Genomic DNA, 18,919 nt, shown 5'->3' with positions numbered 1-18,919 from the left:
TTGAATATTTTTATTTGAAGAATAAATTTATTTCTTTGTTGTTTCATTTAGTTTGGGAGTATTTCCAAAACTATGACATCATGGTTTACTATTGAAAAATCAATAAAATTACTCTTTGGTTCCAAGAAAACTTTCCATTTTAACACCAGGAAAAATATGGTTGAAAGGACACAAAAAGGGACAAAGGAAAATAAAGACCAGTCAGTGTAGTTCACAGCTTCGGTTTGTCATTCAGAAAAAAAACAACCACGGGAAAAATTCTTCCTCAAAAGTCCCCAGCAACACTTGTAATTTTTGCCTCCATTTGGATAGTTTCTAATGATTTAATAGCTTAATTGGATTAAATGTGTCAAGCATGGCATTATTTAAATATACTCACATAACATCAATTATTTTATATAAGTGTGGATAATTTCAAGAGCCATAATCCTATATGTGTTAGATATACATGTAACTGAATGAATTTATAGAAGAGGAGAGATACTTTTGTGCAGGTTTTCTACAGGAAACAGAGATAACACTAGTCCTGGTATTGATGCTTAATATGGTCTTTAGTTCTTTACCTTTATTATCAAATTAGTACTTATATTAATGAACAGTCAATGCCTGTATTTTCCTTGAATCCATGAAAGATTAAAAAAAAGTACGAACATAATCAATGGGAATTTCAGGGAACTGGTGAAAAAGTCAGAAATAGTAACTCTTCTGCTATCCCTAAATCCAATCAGTACTTTGCAGATGTGCTTACTTTTACTGACCTTTATTCTTTCAATTTAAAAATAATCCTGTTAGTAGCATTTCTGCTGAAAATTAAGGATGAAAAAAATCAAGTGACAAGTAGGCTGCCAGTTAAAGCTTAAAAAACAAAAAAAAACACAACAGCTGGAAACACTGAGGAAGTGAAAGAAAAAAAAAGGCGAAAAGTTGGAAACTGTACCGAAGATGAAATTTGCAGTTAACCTGTTGATTTTTATGCATTGTTTATTTTCTTTTTAAGATCCTTACATGGAAATGATATTTCTGTTGTTCCTGAAGGAGCTTTTAATGATCTTTCATCATTATCACACCTGTGAGTATTCAGATAGCTGTATTTTTTAATGTTATATTTAGCAAATTTCATACAGCTGAACAAAGACAAAATGCAAAGGCCTGCTCTGGAACAACCTCACGCATCAGTATAGGCTGGGGACTGGCCAGAGCCGCTAGCAGCTCAGCAGAAAAATGCTGGGCCTCCTGGTGGGCAGCAAACTGAACACGTCTGCCCTGTGTTCTAGTGGCAACGGAGGCTAAAGAATCTGGGCTGCATTAGAAAGCGACCAGCCAGGTGATTGAGGACAGTGGTCGCTCCGTTTGCGTGGCCCTCCTAAGGCCGCATCTGGAATGTGTGTTCAGTTTCTCCAGCACAAAGCAGATGTGTATGAACCAGAGCAAATACAGGGTAGGGGCAAGCAAGAGGTGGCTGGATTGTATGAGCTGTGAGGAGAGGTTAAAAGAACTGGGCTTATTTAGCTTGGAGGAGGAGATGCCAAGGGACCTAATAGTCTTTAACCCCTTAAGGGGATTTCAGCAAAGATGGAGACAGTTTTTTCTCAGAGGTGCACAGTGAAGAATAAGAGTCAATAATCACAAGCTGCAACAAGGGAAGTCTGATTGAACATAATTAAAAATTCTTTATGGTGAGGGTGGTTCAGTTTTGGAACAGGTTGCTCAAAGAAGCAAAAAATCTCCCTCTCTGGAGAGTTTCAGAGCTCAGCTGGACACAGCCCTGAGCAACCCTGGTCTGACTTTGAAGTGAGCCCTGCTTTGTGCAGGAAGTGAGACTAGATGACCTCCGGAGTGCTCTGAAGTATTTTTGTGATTCTGTGTTGGTATCTGTTAAGTTTACATTAAATACATGGCATCTGATTTCAGAAAACCTTTTGAGGCAATACTTTTCCTGGTTTTAATTTTCAGTGGGAACCTAGATTAGGACTAGTTACCTATCTGTAAACCGTGTTGTGTTTATGGATAGTTATAAAATCTTTGCTTGCAATGAAGGAGTAAGTTGACTGGTGCCTTTAGATATATCTGGGTTTTATGTTTCTGAACAGCTGCCATTGTTAAAAATGCAATTATCTGCTTCTGCTTCAGTAGTGGACATTTACATTTAATTTCCTATTTGTCAGAGATTTGATGATACTAATTAAGCTTCAAGTCATTGATAACTCATTCAAATATTACTATTAAACTAGTTTATCTGCATCAAATATCAGTAAAATTTACGTAGATTTGATTATTGTTGCTGTTATTTTTTTTCTTAACAGGTACCACTTATCCTTGCTAACATTCTGATTTCAGAAAGGCAATTGTGTTAGTTCAGGCTGACATTCACTCCTGCAAATATGGAGTGAACAAATACTAGGTATTTCTCCTTGCATGAGAAGTTCCCTCTGACTTAAGCGTGACTGAACAAGTGTAAATCATTTCATGTGTTGAGCTGGAGGTATGTAGCAATAGTTAAGAGAGGGCTTCCTGCTCCGTGTGGCAGAAAAGAGTGTTTCAGCAGTAGTAGTTTCTACCACCTTTGCTTGCCAAAGATTTTCTTGTATTTCTAGAAGATTCACTGATCCAAAGTTGTGGAACAATCTGAAAAAAAGTACAGAAAAATCTGTAGAAAAGAGGATGTTCTAATACTGCCATTTGACAGAGCGTGCACATATGAAGATTATGTGTTGAAAGTTCTATGGTTATTGTATTTCTTAAAAGGAATATGAGTACATATTTATAGAATAGCACGATGCTTTTATCCTCCAAATTAACTACACAACATATCATTGTTTTCAGAGTTTTCAGAGTATTTATAGTTTCTAGCAGAGAAAATAGACACTTTAAAAGTCTTTACAGAAATTAATTCTGAGAATCTCTAGCTAAATTGTTTTTTAATTTAAAAAAACCCAACGGATTTATTTAAAGAAATTGATTTGCATATCAGGGCAATTCTTATGTAACTACGACAAAGCTAGGATAATGTAGTTTTATTTACTCATGCAGCAGAGACCTCTTACAGAATTCTGCACATAGCTGTGAGTTCACTGAGAGAGCTCCAAAGAGGAAATAATTAAATCAAATTTGGAATCTTAGAAACAGATGGTTTGTACCAGCCTGGGAGCCATAAACTGAAAAGGAAAAATATCAGGGTGGAACTCTGTGGGGTTGCCTTGGCTGCTTCAGAAAGAATACTTTATTCTTGCTTACTTAATTTCCCACTATCAGTTCCATTCTGCTGATGCAGCTGATCTTAGCCATTAGATACCAACATTGAAAGAGAGCTAGTTAGTATTAGCTCTCCAAACTTCACACATAACACAGCTAAGAATAGCTAAATTTTTGGACCGAATTTATTGCTAAAACCGTAACTTCTTGATTTAGAACCCAAATCCAGACACTTCATGCTTTTAGGGTCAATTTGGTGGAGAGAGGGCAGGTTTGTGGTTTGAAGGGTTTTTTTGACAACCTGTTTTCTGGGTTCTCTTTTTAAAAGCACCCATTTAAAACTTTATTCCCTTTTTGTTTGTCTGTTTTCCATAGGGCTATTGGAGCAAATCCTCTTTATTGTGATTGTAACATGCAGTGGCTATCTGACTGGGTCAAATCAGAATACAAAGAACCTGGTATTGCACGTTGTGCTGGTCCTGGAGAAATGGCAGATAAACTTCTTCTCACAACCCCTTCTAAAAAATTTACTTGCCAAGGTACTGTGTTTACTGTTTTTCTCTTTAAAGTATCAGGTTTGAATTTTTACAAATAGTTGAGCTGTGAAATAAGTGTCTTGTGTGCTCTAAATGCATTTATTATAGCATCTTCACTCAGCCTTGTCATCATTCCTCCTCGAACTGAGAGATGTAGCCTTTGGTTCTATTCAGGAACTGTATTTATTTTAAAGACTTCAATGCCTATTTCTTTTCAAACAGTTGACGGAAAGCAAAAGTCTTTGGATTTGCAGTAAAGCATTTCTTGGTACATGGATGTACATAGGTACTTGGTACTGTCTCACTCATGAACTACAATTTAAACATCTACACTTCCCTTAGCCAAAGAATGTCCTTTTCCTTCAGATTGTTTACAGTAAAAACTGTAAACGCATCCATAATCCTTACAGTCTACATTACCTCAGTGGTATGTAATTGAATCAATATGTTCAGAATGCTCTGAATATTTCAGGAGAAAACTTTTTTTTTTTTTTTTTTTTTAAAAAAAGTAGATAAAGGGATGTGATTACCTGTGTAGAGGTCTCATTCTAAAATGTTGTTATATGTTGAGGTTTCTCAGGGTTTGGACCAAGATAATTTATCTCCATGTTGATACCAATGTTGCTGGCTTTTATAGCACAATTTAAATGATCGTCTATTATTCTTAGTTTCTTTTTCTGAACCTTACTATTTTTTGGTTAGAAAAGTACCTTTTTTACTCATTTGTGAGAGAGAACTTCTTTTATTTTACTGTTTAATCTTCCTCTCTTCCATCCGTTTCTCCTTTCTTAAATGTTTTGAAAACACAGAAAACTGCTGTAGCTTTATTTTTCATTGTCCTGATTTAAAAACACTGAAATCTCCAATTAGGAAAACCAAAACAAAACAGACAATTATGTGTGCTTATACCTGTAAGCTATTACTAAGTTTGTAGTTATTTCTGAGGCATCAAAAACATATGATCTTAAGTCTGATAGAAGTAACCTATTCTCACAGTCTAGGTAATCTTCAAGCTCTTTTGATTTACTGATCTGTTAATATATCTTCAAAGGTGAGCATAATCCCTGTGTAATTTCTTCCTTAAAAAAGTCATGGGACTTTTTTGGAGTTTGTCTCATCTGGAGTTGTCCTTTACTGCGTGTTCATTCTATTTAGTCTTCTCTCCTTAGGTGTCCTGTCAAAAAACATTTTGTAAACAAAAACCACAGGAACCCATTTTGTTGTGTGTGATGCCAATGAATTGTCTCTCCCTCTAAATCCTTCTTGGAATTTTTCAACAGTACGTCTTTGAGGTTATGCCAGTGTTCGTTGCAGGTGACACTCATCTGTTGCAAAATCCCTCAGTCTGATTTTGCATAGGACATTTGCTTGCCAATCATTTTCTCTACAAGCATACACTGAACATTATTGCAGATAGGCTCTTAGTACACACTGTTGTAGGGATGTAAGTGAAAGAATATTTGCAGAGACATGAAGGATTTGTTGGTTATTTTCCAGTTCTGTCAGTTTTAAAAACTGTATCACCCCTGCCTACAGTCATTGTTATGTTTCTGTCAGACAGTCCAGAAAGTATCTCTTACTCCCTCTTGCCCATCAGAAAATATCCTTTATATTATTATGCAGGGTAAGAACTGTATTTGTTTCACTTCCAAGAGTGGAGATCTGGTATTATGGATACCTTTGAGAGGAAATAATTTTCCTGCCACTGTCCTATGAAGATGCTCATAATTACAGATTGCAAATCAGCAGCTTTTCAATGACATGATGGCCCTGTAAGACATTATGTGTCTGTTACTCAAAGATAAGTAATTTTATCTTTTGCTTAAAATTGAACTGCTGAATAGAAATTAGGAAGATGCTATATTCCTATTAGAAACAAAATTTTAGGCTATGAGTGAGAGGACTTTTTGGATGTATCTGTTGATGGTCTGCTATTGTGTATATATTTAGAGGAAAAGCACAGTGTGTAATTCCCTCTTATCAGTTTCTCTGGATTCAATTGAAAGTGAATTTGACTTACATAATGAGTAGTTCCCAGTGAAAATGGGCATTTTAAAATTAAGTCTTATCACAGTTGTAAAGCTCCGTAAAATCACTGTACCTTACTCTAATTCTATGATTTCCTTTACTCCAGGAATCATCCCTTAGTATTTTCTTCTTTCAGTTGTTTTTCTAGGTTTATGGGTGGGTTTTTTCTCTTTTATGTGGCCTCTAACAGACTTTCAATCTTTTACCCCTTTAACATCCATGCCCTGCTTCTAGAGATTCCAGGGCCTTGTGGTTTTCTGATACCAGGTAAGGTTATAAGCAGATCCGGAATGGGTGATCTGATTAAGAATGGACCTTCTGACCTTCCTGTTGTGTACCTTGAGCAAACTTCTTTCCTTTGACATGCATGCTTACTGTTTGTCTTCCCCTTTGGTGAATTTACAGCTGACTCTTCATAAGATATCATTTAACACATTGTATGAACAGTTTTGTTATTTTAAAAGTCTGGGTTTGAGGTCAGAAAATTGCCTAACTGAAGTGATGGTTTCCACTGCATTGTACTAAAATCAGTGCTTTCATCAGCAGCTTTAGTATAAGTGACTCAGTGTCGATACTGACTTTGAGGCCACATGCAAGAGAGTAGGAGTTCCTGAGTCATAAACAGTCAGAGTTTAAAGTTTTTCTTGCAACAGGTTTCTCTAGAAGCTGATTTTGAGTGGGTTTGTGTCTTGTTTTTCTTCAAAAATATTAGATAGCTACACATGCGTGCATATGTTTGTCAGTATAAAGTGGTTAGTTTTCCACTGTTTACAAAAGAACACTGCTTATTTTTTCTTTGATTTTAAGGATGTTTTTCCAGTTAGGCCTTATTCAAGAATATATATGTCTACGATATGAAAAACTAATCAATAGTTTATGAGCCTAATTCTTTTTCATATACAAGGCTTTTAGCACACACAAGTAGAAAGAGGAAAGGAATGATATAATGCAAATGAAAATAGGTTCCAGAACTGCCTTTTTGTTAGACTTCAGTAAAAATATCTGAAACATTTCCATTTTTTGATCTTACAACTCAAGAATGATAAATCAAAATGTTAATTTTTATTGGATACTACATATACAAGTACAAAATCAGATACAATGTTGTTTACTATCTTGTTGAGACTTGGGTTCCCATTTTCTGGCTCTATTTCAGAAGTGAAATTTAGATTGCTAATCTATTTAGGAAAATAACCTTAGTTACTGAATGTTTTTTAATTCATGCCAAATAATTAGCATTTTATTGCATAAGAAGTAGAAAAGAGGATATGATGTTCATTATAAACAGTTGAGGCAAGGAAGCATAGACTTCCAGGCTACAGTGTTGTGTTTTGGTTTTTTTTATTATGTGCCTTATGTTTTTCACAAAACCTATTAATGTACTCTACAAATAATCAGCAATAATCTAGAGTACAGAGGCAGGACTTTCTAGGTGTTAATTCTATGGTGTTTGCTTCAGCTCTTCTATCTATGCTGTTTGCTGGTCTAACAGAAACAGGTATAGATTTCTCTTTCAAAATAAGGTAAAGACGACAAGAATTGTCAATGATCCAGATTGTGGTTTTGACAATAAGCATCTTATTACATATTACCATTTTTATCTCTCTGGATTTTCTTGCAAACTGTGACACAGAAGAATACCAGTAACTGCAGATTTAAAAAAAAAAAATTAAGTGTTAACCTCGTCCTGTCTAATATCCCCTACTGAATCCTTATAATCACATGGCTTCCTTCCAATGCCAGCTCCTTTAGAATGACGTATTTGAGATTAATTTTGCAAAGAAAAATGCATTAAGAAAGTTAAAAAACCCCAAACAAACAAACAAAAAACCCCCACATATGTCTGTAAAAGTGCCTTGTTAGCTTGGAAAACTTTATAGTCTGACTCGCTTTGAGTACAACCTGTTCTGAAGTAATCAGGTAGTTCTATTAATACCAGTAGGTCTCAGGAGTTTGGTTTTTTGTGTCTAGTTAGAAGAAATCACTGGTTATTCCTTAAAATGTACAAATCACCTGTGGATAACCAAAGATTTTTTTCATAGTTGAAATCTGAAATCAAGCTGGAGGCATTAATATCATCAAGCAGTAGAGCTGGAGATAGTAGAGAATGCATGTTCATTCTCTTAATAGGCATTTGGCCAAGTAACCCCTTTTTTCTCTTACAGTAAACAATTTTTTGAATATCACAAGGTGTATGAAAATGAATCATTATTTATACCCAGGTGATTCCTAATTTTTAACAAATAGCAAGTGATTTCTTCAGGGGTTTGGGAAAAAAAAAAAAAAGATGGTTTCTAACTTGAAAATTCACCATGAAAAGGCTGTACTGAAATTGTAAAACAACAGAAAAATAGATATCTAAAAAATACGCATATAATAGGGATAAGATTTATGTAGGCCAAAGCTCTAAGTCTGGCTTCTGAAACTTAAGATTTTATCAATATTCATTTCTGAATTCTGTCCTTATACTCATTAATAAAAGAAACTAGACTGCAAGCATGGATTGAAGCCGTCATTTCACATAGATTCATGGTACAGTTTGCATTATTTGCGGGCTCAATTAATGCAGAGAACTATGGCAGACTCTACAAGGGAGCAGGACGCAGTATGGAGCTATTCACAATGAGATAGATTGGACAATGCAATTTATATTGCAGTTCACAGATGTTCAACCAATTTAGAGGTAATTTTACTGGTTCATTTTGTCATGTCTGTGATCCTACAGATAAAAAACAAATTAAGATAAAAATACATTTAAAACAGTATTCTCAGTAACACCAAGGGTGAGATTGCAAACTGTGATAACCCTTTTTCTCATAGGTAGGTTTTACCCCCTAAAGAGACAAAAGCTGAAATTGTATTCTTCATTTTGTCAATACAAGTGGAACGTAATAATCATGGATCAGAACTGTACAGATTTCACAGAATGGGGAAGCGGGAGTCACTTTGGGACCAGCTTTTTTTTTGAAAGGTGGTAATTAAAACAAAAACCCAAACCCAAATATACTTCATTATGTCAAAAGAATTAATGGTAGTCCAGCATTCCACTCATATAGAATCACCACAAAGTCTAAAATATAAATTTCATTTTAAAATTTAAAGCAATGTGGCAGATATGTCCTGTGAGATATAAATTAATAGTTTTTTGTTTCTGACTATCAAATTTGTATTTTTAAGGGCCTGTGGATGTTAATATTCTTGCTAAGTGTAACCCCTGTTTGTCAAATCCATGTAAAAATGATGGAACCTGCAACAATGATCCGGTTGACTTCTATAGATGTACTTGCCCATATGGTTTCAAGGTAGGTACTGCATGAAGACGAAAAAGCTTACTGCAATGTAAGCTTCTTCGTAACAACCTTGAAGTTTTATTTGGCTCCCTTCCACTAGTGTCTGTGTTTTCTTCTTAAATTATTATTGTTGTTCCCTGATAGGGTCAAGACTGCGATATTCCCATTCATGCTTGCATTAGTAACCCGTGTCACCATGGTGGAACTTGTCATTTGAAGGAAGGAGAAAAAGATGGTTTCTGGTAGGTTGTTTTAAGTTGTAATAACAAGATGGAAAACTACTGAGTTTTATATGCTGAAATAATTTTGGTATTAATCTTTGGGTTCTTTGTGTTTGCTAGTATATGTACCGCAAAGGCAGATTTTCAGTGCTCCTGAAGTTTTCAGAACATGTTGCCACCCTTGGAAACGTAAAGCTTTGAATCTGTTAAGAACAATAACAAATGATTGTGATTAGTTCAGGCATATCAGGTCAAGACAACATAGTATTGACTCTATTATGCTAATTAATAGCTAGCTAGATCCCTGCTGAAAAAATCTCACAATTCATCTGTTGTTGTGTGTATTACTTCAACAAACAGCATGTAAATGATAAAATGCAAATCCCAGTGAAACAGAAAATTAATGATTCATTTGAAACTCACTATGCCAGCAGATAAACATGCTGTGAACATTTTTAATCTTGAGTTATTTAATCACACAGTGCAATTACGCCAGATGTACTTCATGAATTATGAAATAAAGTTCTTCAGCATTCTTATGTGAAATTATTAGTCATTTAATAATCAACACCTCAAGCTTGTTAGAAATGACACTTCAAAAAGATGCAATTCACTGTCCTGCAATTCATTATGACATTATTCTTATTTTTACTCCAAATTCTACCCGAAGATTAAATCATTTTCTATTAAAAATTAAGTATATACATCTTAATATTATGCCTCTAGAATTTAAAGTGACATAGTCATTTCTCAGAATTTGACCTTTTTCATTTATTTGTTTAAATACTACATATTTTGAAAATCAAAGTGATCTTACAATCAAAGCTGCAGAAATTATGGATAGCGCCTGTTACATGAAAATGTATGTGTAGTCAAATTTGAGTGATCTTTTACATTTACAATCTAATTTGATGTATTCGTTTTGTATAGACATATGTAAAAGCAAAAAAAAATTACTGCCTTAAAGAGTTTATACAAGCTTTGTTTTTATATATTGATGCGTGTATTATGCATGGAATGTTAAACAGAACTTTATATTGGTGCATTCAACTGAATGATAGTGGAATACTGATTCCACAGTCTTTTACATGTGTTTAACTGTTAAAAAAAAAAAATCACTCTCCATAAGAAATATAATCTGATCTTACAATTTAAAGTTAGTACGCTTTTCAAAAAGAATTTTCAGTGATTTAATATAAGAAGCTCCTTAAACTAAAGATTAAGGCACAAATTTAGAAGCCTTTTATCTGTAATTTAAAATATTAAAAATAAACATTTATTATACGGTGGCTTACATTATAGCAACCATGTTCCTTTATGAGATAATGGCTATGAGTTATTGTACCTGTTAATTGCAGAACTTCTTGTCTGGTCTCCCCAGCTAAAATGTCACCATGGTTAGTTTTATTTCTGTATTACAGGTGCACTTGTGCAGATGGATTTGAAGGTGAAAATTGTGAAGTAAATGTTGATGACTGTGAAGACAATGACTGTGAGAATAATTCTACTTGTGTGGATGGAATTAATAATTATACTTGCCTTTGTCCACCTGAATATACAGGTAGGAGTATAAAAGAAAGTACAGGTAATTCAAGAATTCCTAGCAGAACAGTAATATTCTTCAGTTTGAAGGTGAATTAGTAGTTACTCTACAATTGACTTAAAGCCAAGTTTCTCACTGTATTTCTGTCCTGTATGGCTTCTTGTCTTGTAGATTTAATGCCCACTCATTAGTTCCTTTGTTAGTTTTGAAATTACAGCATTTCGATATTTAAAAGATCATTCAAAATGTGTCCCTCCCTACTGTTTACCTAACCCAGACACCCCAATGAAGAACCTCTGTAGCTGCAGAAATCTGAAAAATATTCTGCTTTTATCCTGTGTGCCTCATGTTACCTACTGGGCAGAAAAGAATCTGTCTGTGCCAGAAGGGAACTGAACTTGGCACCCTTGGATGCTGTCCTACCCTCTGTTAGAAACATTAATTCGGATTGTGATGCTTTCTGTTCTAGTATGAAAAAAAAAAATCATTAGAGAGTTTCTAATTATTTGTTTCTCTCAGTTGGCAGCCAGGCCAAAGTATTCCCCTCTCTGAGACAGAGAGTCTTTGTTTGTTGTCATCATCTCTGTGGGAATGGAGGATAGTTAGAACAGCAACACTGGAGAACAAGAAGTAGGATCTATTCTTTACATTGATCTGATTCATAGTTTTTCTGACTAGATAGATCTATTTTCTGTCAGCTAGTTGACCACTAGGAGAACAAAGAGCTTAAACTCACAAAAGTATGATTTGAAATGCATAAAAAAGAAATGTGAAATCCACCATAATTAACTCTACTCGCTCATCCTATATCTTTAATCAATCCTATTGCCTCTATCCAATGAGGTTTTCACTATCCTGAGGGAGCACTAAGTTTGAGCTCTGGAAAACTGGGAGGAGAGGTGAACTCCTGAATTAATTTAATTTTAGAAAACATAGTTAATTCCTTTTAATCCAAGCTACGTCCATCATTAGTCCTACAACCTGTTGGATTGCTCAAATTTTTTATGGTATTCAAATCTAAAGTCAATATTTAAATCTCGGAAACCCCCAGTGAGTGAAGATGACAGAACACAGGTATATAGGAAATACAGCTTCATAATCTCATATATGTATTCATCCTGTACTTATGCTGGGTGAATGTTTGGCAGAAATTTCCCCATATAGCATAAGCTATAATATCTACAGCAATACAGGTTAAAAGCATAAGTAGCCAGAATAAGGTATTTAATAATAAGTGGATGGTCCATATCTGGAAGAACAGATAATCTTCTGCTTAGGCAAAATACTGTTTTCCCAAGTACTGATACCTTAATACCTGAGAGCAATTGACAATTCAAGCCTTAGAAACAAATAATAGGTAACAGCATCAATAAGTAGAGACAGGTGTTTGCTATTTCTCCTATAACTGTATTTCAGCTCTATGTGGGTCAAGCTTCAGCTCCCCTGGGATTGATTGCCATATCCTTAATAATGTGATCAGATGTTCTACTGTGTAGGCTGGAAGAAAGCAAACCAAAGTCACATCAGTGCAGTATTCCTTTTCAGTGGCTTCATGCTAAGAGGTTTCATGTATCTATTAGATAGTGGACAATTCATGTGCACGTGCATTCCTCCTCTGCAGCTTTGCAGGTGTTTTTGTGTCATTTGTTTCTTCATTTTTGACATTACTCTAGATGCATTTAACTGCTTGAATCAATAGCTTGCTGTATTCACAGTATGCCATGGGAAGGACCGTTTTGTGTTGAATATCCATGGAGCAGATACAAAGGCTTGTTTTATATGTGATAGCCTAAAACTTTGATTAAGTGTGCCTGTTGCATTTCTATAGTATGGTAACTGAAATTTACATTTTATATCTACAATTGAAACATCAATTTTAGCATTTCTCTATGCCTATATATGGGTAGAGCAAAAAGGAGAACATAAACGTTGTTAACATTTTTGATGTCTATTGCAGTTGTCCTGATTCACTCAAAACACAAGAAAGCGTATTTTTTAATTTGATTCTTAATCATGCATAATTCTCCAAGGACAGTGCTATCAGTTTACATGGCAAGAGTTTTTCTTTGCTAACTGTAATTATTTCAGAAAAAGGGATTTGCTTTTACTGATGCAATTCCTAATTATAATTGCTACTGAAGTCATTAAGTCATGTGAGTAGGTGAGAACCTTCTCACCAGCTCTAAAATAAATAAAAACAATCTACTTGTAATCAGTAAGTTTAGTTGTTCTGTTTTTAAAAAATGTTGAACATTTACACTATCTCATCAGATTTTTTCCAACACCTTACCAAAACCAAAGACACGTGGTTTTTAACCGTAAAACAGCAGAGCCTCAACTCATTTTATTGATAAATTGGACAAAAATTGTAGCAAAAGATTGGGTTTTTCATTCCATAGGGTACAGTACAGAATTCTACAATATACTACCTATCTTGCAAAGCATCTGAGGATAGGACACAGTGTGTGAGATCTGAAGTTATTTTTGAGATTAATTGTAAAGAGAAAATATAAAACATTGAGCTAGTTGAGGGGTCTTCACGTCCATCGTCCTTGAGCTTGCATAATAATTAAATAACCTTCAGTGTTAAGAATTAGACTAACAGTAGTCTGGACACATCAGGATCTAGAAATGGTAGTGTTCAGAATATAAAGTAATCTTACAGTTGCCTGCAGTGTCTATGAGGTACCAAAGTATTTATAGGATTTTTTTATTTCTCTGGCCTATAGCCTGATTTGAAAGATAAGTAACAGAATCCCTGTCCAGTATGGGTACAGTGCTCTTCATGAAGAACTTTGTAAACATTTGGATTTTGGTATCTGTTCTAACAGGTTAAATTCAAATCTGCATATTGCTAATGTGTTTTGTTTGGGTTTGGTTTTTATGAAAGGTATTTTTCATTAGATAAATTAATGTGCTAGGTGGGCAAACTTACTAGGAAAACAGGCTATATATTTAGTAGGTTAAAATATTATTAAATTTAAAGGTACTTACCTCTAGTTCAGAAAGTCCCTGAGCTGTTAAGTTGCTGAAGACTAGGACAGTATACGTAGCAGGAAAATACCACTGTAGGCTTGTCCTGTTTTCTTTTCATTCTGTGGGCAATACTTCAAATTCTCTTGTGTTCAAGATGTCACAGCATATATATACTGCATGTAGAAGTGCACAAGCCCAGAGTATTTTTCTGGGTGAATGGTTATCTGCAAATATGCTTTAGATTTCAATAGCACAGTATAAGGAAGAAATCAGCTGAAACCTGGTTGTATGAAAAGTAAATCATTCTTCTTTAAAGTTTTAGTTTCATGTGGAGGGCTTCTTAACTTCTCAAATTAACTCTGAAAATACATACAAAAGCTGTGAAAAGTGTTTTGAAGAATGTTGCAGTGCAAAACCAGTCACTTTTTGACTTTCCTAACAATCCCTTGAAAATTGCAGAAGTGTGAAAACACTTATCAAGTACAGTGTTGAATCGAAACCAAACAATTACAAAAGCTTATTTTTTTGCTTAAGAATCTGGAATACATTTTTCTCTGATGCCGTTAGATTTTGACATTACCTTCACAGCTACAGGTGGAAAGACAAGAATGGTATTTGCACTATACCATGAGCTTTCTTCAGATCACAGACTAACTCTGAGACAACAGTATAAACCAATGGAATCAGTGAACACCCAGAGTGTCTGATGAAACCTTGAGAAATAAAACATTCAAAACACCTCACTATGTCCTGCACTCTTTAACTTTGCTATTCTCTTAACATTATCATCTCCTTTATTTTAATCTCAGTCTAATACACTTCAGGTCATTTTATGTACATTCTACAGATTACAGATGATCATTTCTCTTGCTCATTACCATCAGCCATTAGATCACAGATCTAAGTGATCCAGAAGTAAAACCTTTCTTATGCCACCAGTGGCATGGACTTCTTACCTTTCCTGTTTGTTTTGCTTTGCTGTAGGTGAGACTCTGAAGCTTGCTTCATTTTGCTATATCAACCTCTCTGCTGCTGTAGTTGTGCATTAGCTTAATGTGCTATGCTGTTGTATTACAATGTAAAAAGTCTCTTGTCTCTTCTGTCTTTGTCACTGCAAGCTGCTAATCTGAATGAAGTGGAAAAAGGTCAGTTGTCTTTAAAGCCTATTTTCATGTACTTTGGTTTCTCACTTTCCTTTCCTTAAAGGTGCATGGATTTGAGTTCTTACAAATGATCAAATATATCGTATATAGATATAATTTAGAAAGCTCACTGCAAATCCTCAAATTAGGCACTTGGCTCTTGCTGTGAATACATGTCAGAAGAATGTGGTTGAAGATGCAGATCGCTGTACAGGAGTACTTTAATACTACCTTCACTGTCTTTTTTTCAGATGTATTAAAATTTTATGCAGCCACTGACAGGACTAACAAAAAAGTTTACATGGTGATCTTCTGAAATATTTATTCTCATCACCTTCAAGACATACCTTGGTTCTGTTCTAATGTATTCTCTGTTTTATAGCACTGTTTTTCTTTAATTTTTTTGTTAGATTTTAGTACTAGAAAATATGCTGGAGTTTAAAATTACAGTCTTCCTGCTTATCATTTCTGTGGCCTTTTTTTGCTGTAAATATCTATAGAAACTGAAACAACTACAGTAAGCTGAGGCTATGGTACAAGAAAGGTAATACTGGAGGAATTTATGACACTTACTTTGGGTATTCCTGATTTTTTTTCTTTCAAGTTTCTGCCTAACACCTATCTCACTAGCAGATGTAAAACATCTTCTGTACAATCTGATCACCTATACAATCTGGAAGCTAACATAATCATTATGATATATTTATGAAGTTACATATTTAGTTTTAAAAGCAAATGTAGTACTGTATTTGCCTTTAATTTAATTTGATTAATAGATTGTGCAGTCTATAAAGCAATATAATGTTTCACTAGTAATAAAAAATATTTTCATTATCCATGATATAGCGTGTTGAACAAGGCTGCAGTTATACCATCTATGTTGATTAATTTAGGCATCTGATGAATAATTCTTAAAACTTAAACTCTGAGCCTAAATTTCCTCTGTAACTGATGAAAAAAACAAAATGTTTCCAGAAAGCGATTCCATCCATGGATGTTCCATGCTTAAAGCTGTATTCCACTTAGACATGCTGTCATATTTGCATTTTATTATTACTAATGTGGACAACAATTATAGTGTCCTGTTTTTCTTTCCACTTCCTAAGTTGTTTTTTGGGTTGGTTTTGGTTTTTTGGGTTTTTTTCTATATTGTTCTGTTACTATCCCAGGGTGAAACTGGTTGATTTTATGAGAGAGTGCTTGTCCTTAGAACTAGAAAAAGTGCAAGCTCAGTATAAATAAATATAAAAGTTGAGTTCTTTGTTACTCTTGTTTTTAATTTTTTTTTTAAAGGAAGCAGATTATGATAACTACTTCGACATTTGTAATTCCCAGGGAAAATTTTGCTTTGTCACTGATTTCCAGTAGCATAAATTACAGAATTTTAGGATTTACTTTTGGAAATGAAAGGAAAAAAATAAATTCTATGTCCATGAAAAATAGCCTTTCAAATGGGATATAAGAGGAAGATGTTACTATGAAGAGACTCAAGTCTCCATGTGTATAATTAGTCTTGCTGATAGTTTAAATGTCTTTAAATGTGATTAAATGTAAAAAACCGATGAATCCTAAACAGAACTGTAGTCACGGTAAATGTATTACACGAGTGTGAACTATAACATATTAAAATTACTGATTATATCAAGAACAAATTTCTCACAAACAGATTATCAAACACCCAGGGGATGTGAACTAAGTTCAGCATCAAAATCAAGCAGATGTGTATGTGATACATACTTGTATTAGCTTGCCAGCTGAACCTGAAAGTTATTAGTGGTCGACAAGATACTTGGAGGATTTTAGTAATAGGAAATAAAAAGGATAATTTTAAGTAATCATCTCAGTTTTGACAAGCCCTACACACAGATATATATATTTTGTATTTTTCAAAACTTCATTCCATGGCCTTCTTGCTACTACAATAAAGGAGTTGAGTTGCTATTATACTTTCTATTCACTTGGTAATCAAATAAGTACCTGCCTAAAATTTAAGCATGCGAGTAATCAAATGCAAATCATGACATATCAAGCTTGATTAAAAGTTTAATTATTTTATTGAATCAGGATCATAATCCTCATTCTTGTAAGAAATACACACAAGTGTTACAGCTTCCTAGAATAAAGAGATACCTTTGCTACTCTTGCTTTTCATCACTCGTAAAATTTTCTGTTTCATCTAGCTTAATATACTTCAAATGACTATATTTAAAGCCCAAGTATTGAAGTCATTTTATTGCATTTTCATAAAAGAGGAATATACATTATATCCTTGGCAAGCTGAGCTGCCTGCTACGAGTTTGATCACTGCCATTACTGAGTCTGATCTATGATCCGTCATTTTATTTTCCTTAATTGTGTGAAAGCTTACTTGCCTTAAAGTTAATATTTCTTTGTTGTTGCCAAACACCATATGTAAAAACACTAGAAATGTTAAACTAAAAAAGCCGCATCTTACACTGAGATCCACAAGCATTGTGCACAGATGAGCAGAGTTAAGCAATGGTGAAAGACACAAACAGTCCAGCAATGAATTGGATCTAGAATTTTGCTTTAAAATCGAATTTTAAAAAAAAATGTTCAGATTTGTGGTTACAAACTGCATCCTACTGTGACTGTGAACTTTTTTAAATTTTAAGTAACTTTGTCCCTTAAATAGTAGATATTTTTATTTGTCTTTTCCGAATAATGAGCTGAAGACTTTAAATAATTTGTCTACTGTTCATCAAACTCAAGACTTCATAAAAATGCAGCGTTTTTCTGTCTATGGTTTGTTAAATGGCACTGACATTATTCCAATCAGTCCAACACTCTATTGGCTATTTGAGTCAGAAGTAATTAAACAGAGACCTCTAGTCAAAGACTCAGATAATAATATCTAATCGATAAAACATAAATATTGCAGAAGTCAACTCACAATATAGTGCAACCAAGCTCAGAAGCTGGAATGGACATATATGTACACATATAAAATCCTGCTATTCTTGCAATTATCCTCGAGTCTGTAATATACATTTGTTATTTTTTATTTTAGCTTTGCAACAGTGAATAAGTCCTCTACAAAAACCTGATTTTGATAATGAAAACTGACAATTCTTTGTTTTACATTCTGTCCCTAGCTTTTATTCTAATATCATACTCAGATCTGCTAATACGCTAGTGATTTTCAGCTTGTTTCTTCAGTAAGCTTGCTTGTAATTAGCAATGCGCTATTATATTCAGAAGCCCATGTCTATTTGTGTTAGAGCTCTCCTCTTCATTCAGAAATATAGTGGCTGACATGGCTATATTTGACTGTATTTTGAATTTATTGCCCAATTGTTCAAAATAACAATGATGTAAATCCTTTTTCACCTCATTGCATTGTTCCTAATTATTTGTGGTGCTACACCTTTATATATTAGAAAATCCAGAGTTAAGTTTTTCTGTGATGTATAATCTCACCAAGTCAGAAGAGTGAATTAGCATACACAGAAGAAACACAAAATAACCTGTGAATCTAGCAAACTTATAACTTTGGTTGGTTAATCAAGGATTGCACGCAATTAATCATCTGTATTTAATAGTGCTGTCTGGCTGCTTAAGTCTGCATCATCCTCTAGATCTAGCTGCAAAACCACTGTAAATATTCCAGTCTTGATCTTGGAGGGTTGTGTTTGTTTGGACTGTACCGACCACACAGAGTTCCGCTGGTTGCACTGAGACTCCATACCAGGAGCCAGCCTCCCCAGATTAATTAAGCAAGATGTCTTATGAAAAGAGTTATTGCTGGTTCTGATTAAACTTTGGAAGCTTTTCATAGGATTTTTGACACTTTATCCACTGCTTATTTTTAAACAAACTAGTCTGTTGCTTATTTTCCTACACAGAGAAATGTTCCCATCTTTGAAAAACATAATTACTTAGCCAAGCTCTTACAGAAGCCTCAGTTACAATATTATTAGATGACTAAAAGAATGTACACACACATTGGTGTCAGGCTTCCTTGAATTGA

The 18,919-nt window shown here is 34.3% G+C and overlaps 1 protein-coding gene across 3 annotated transcripts in view; it reads left to right on the top strand.

Annotated features, from left to right (window-relative positions):
- SLIT2 (slit guidance ligand 2) overlaps positions 1-18,919 on the top strand; it is a 263,931-nt gene that overhangs the window by 218,188 nt on the left and 26,824 nt on the right. For all 3 annotated transcript variants that reach the window (XM_065634966.1, XM_065634967.1, XM_065634968.1), the window contains 5 exons: positions 998-1,069; positions 3,568-3,731; positions 8,934-9,058; positions 9,191-9,288; positions 10,689-10,828. In XM_065634966.1, the coding sequence (XP_065491038.1) occupies positions 998-1,069; positions 3,568-3,731; positions 8,934-9,058; positions 9,191-9,288; positions 10,689-10,828 (599 nt within the window). The remainder of the gene's footprint in view (positions 1-997; positions 1,070-3,567; positions 3,732-8,933; positions 9,059-9,190; positions 9,289-10,688; positions 10,829-18,919) is intronic.

This window comes from Caloenas nicobarica, chromosome 4, assembly GCF_036013445.1.
Source record: "Caloenas nicobarica isolate bCalNic1 chromosome 4, bCalNic1.hap1, whole genome shotgun sequence".
Classification (NCBI taxonomy): Eukaryota; Metazoa; Chordata; class Aves; order Columbiformes; family Columbidae; genus Caloenas; species Caloenas nicobarica.
Note: the sequence above shows the minus strand (reverse complement) of the source record. Positions and strands in the feature narration are given on the sequence as shown.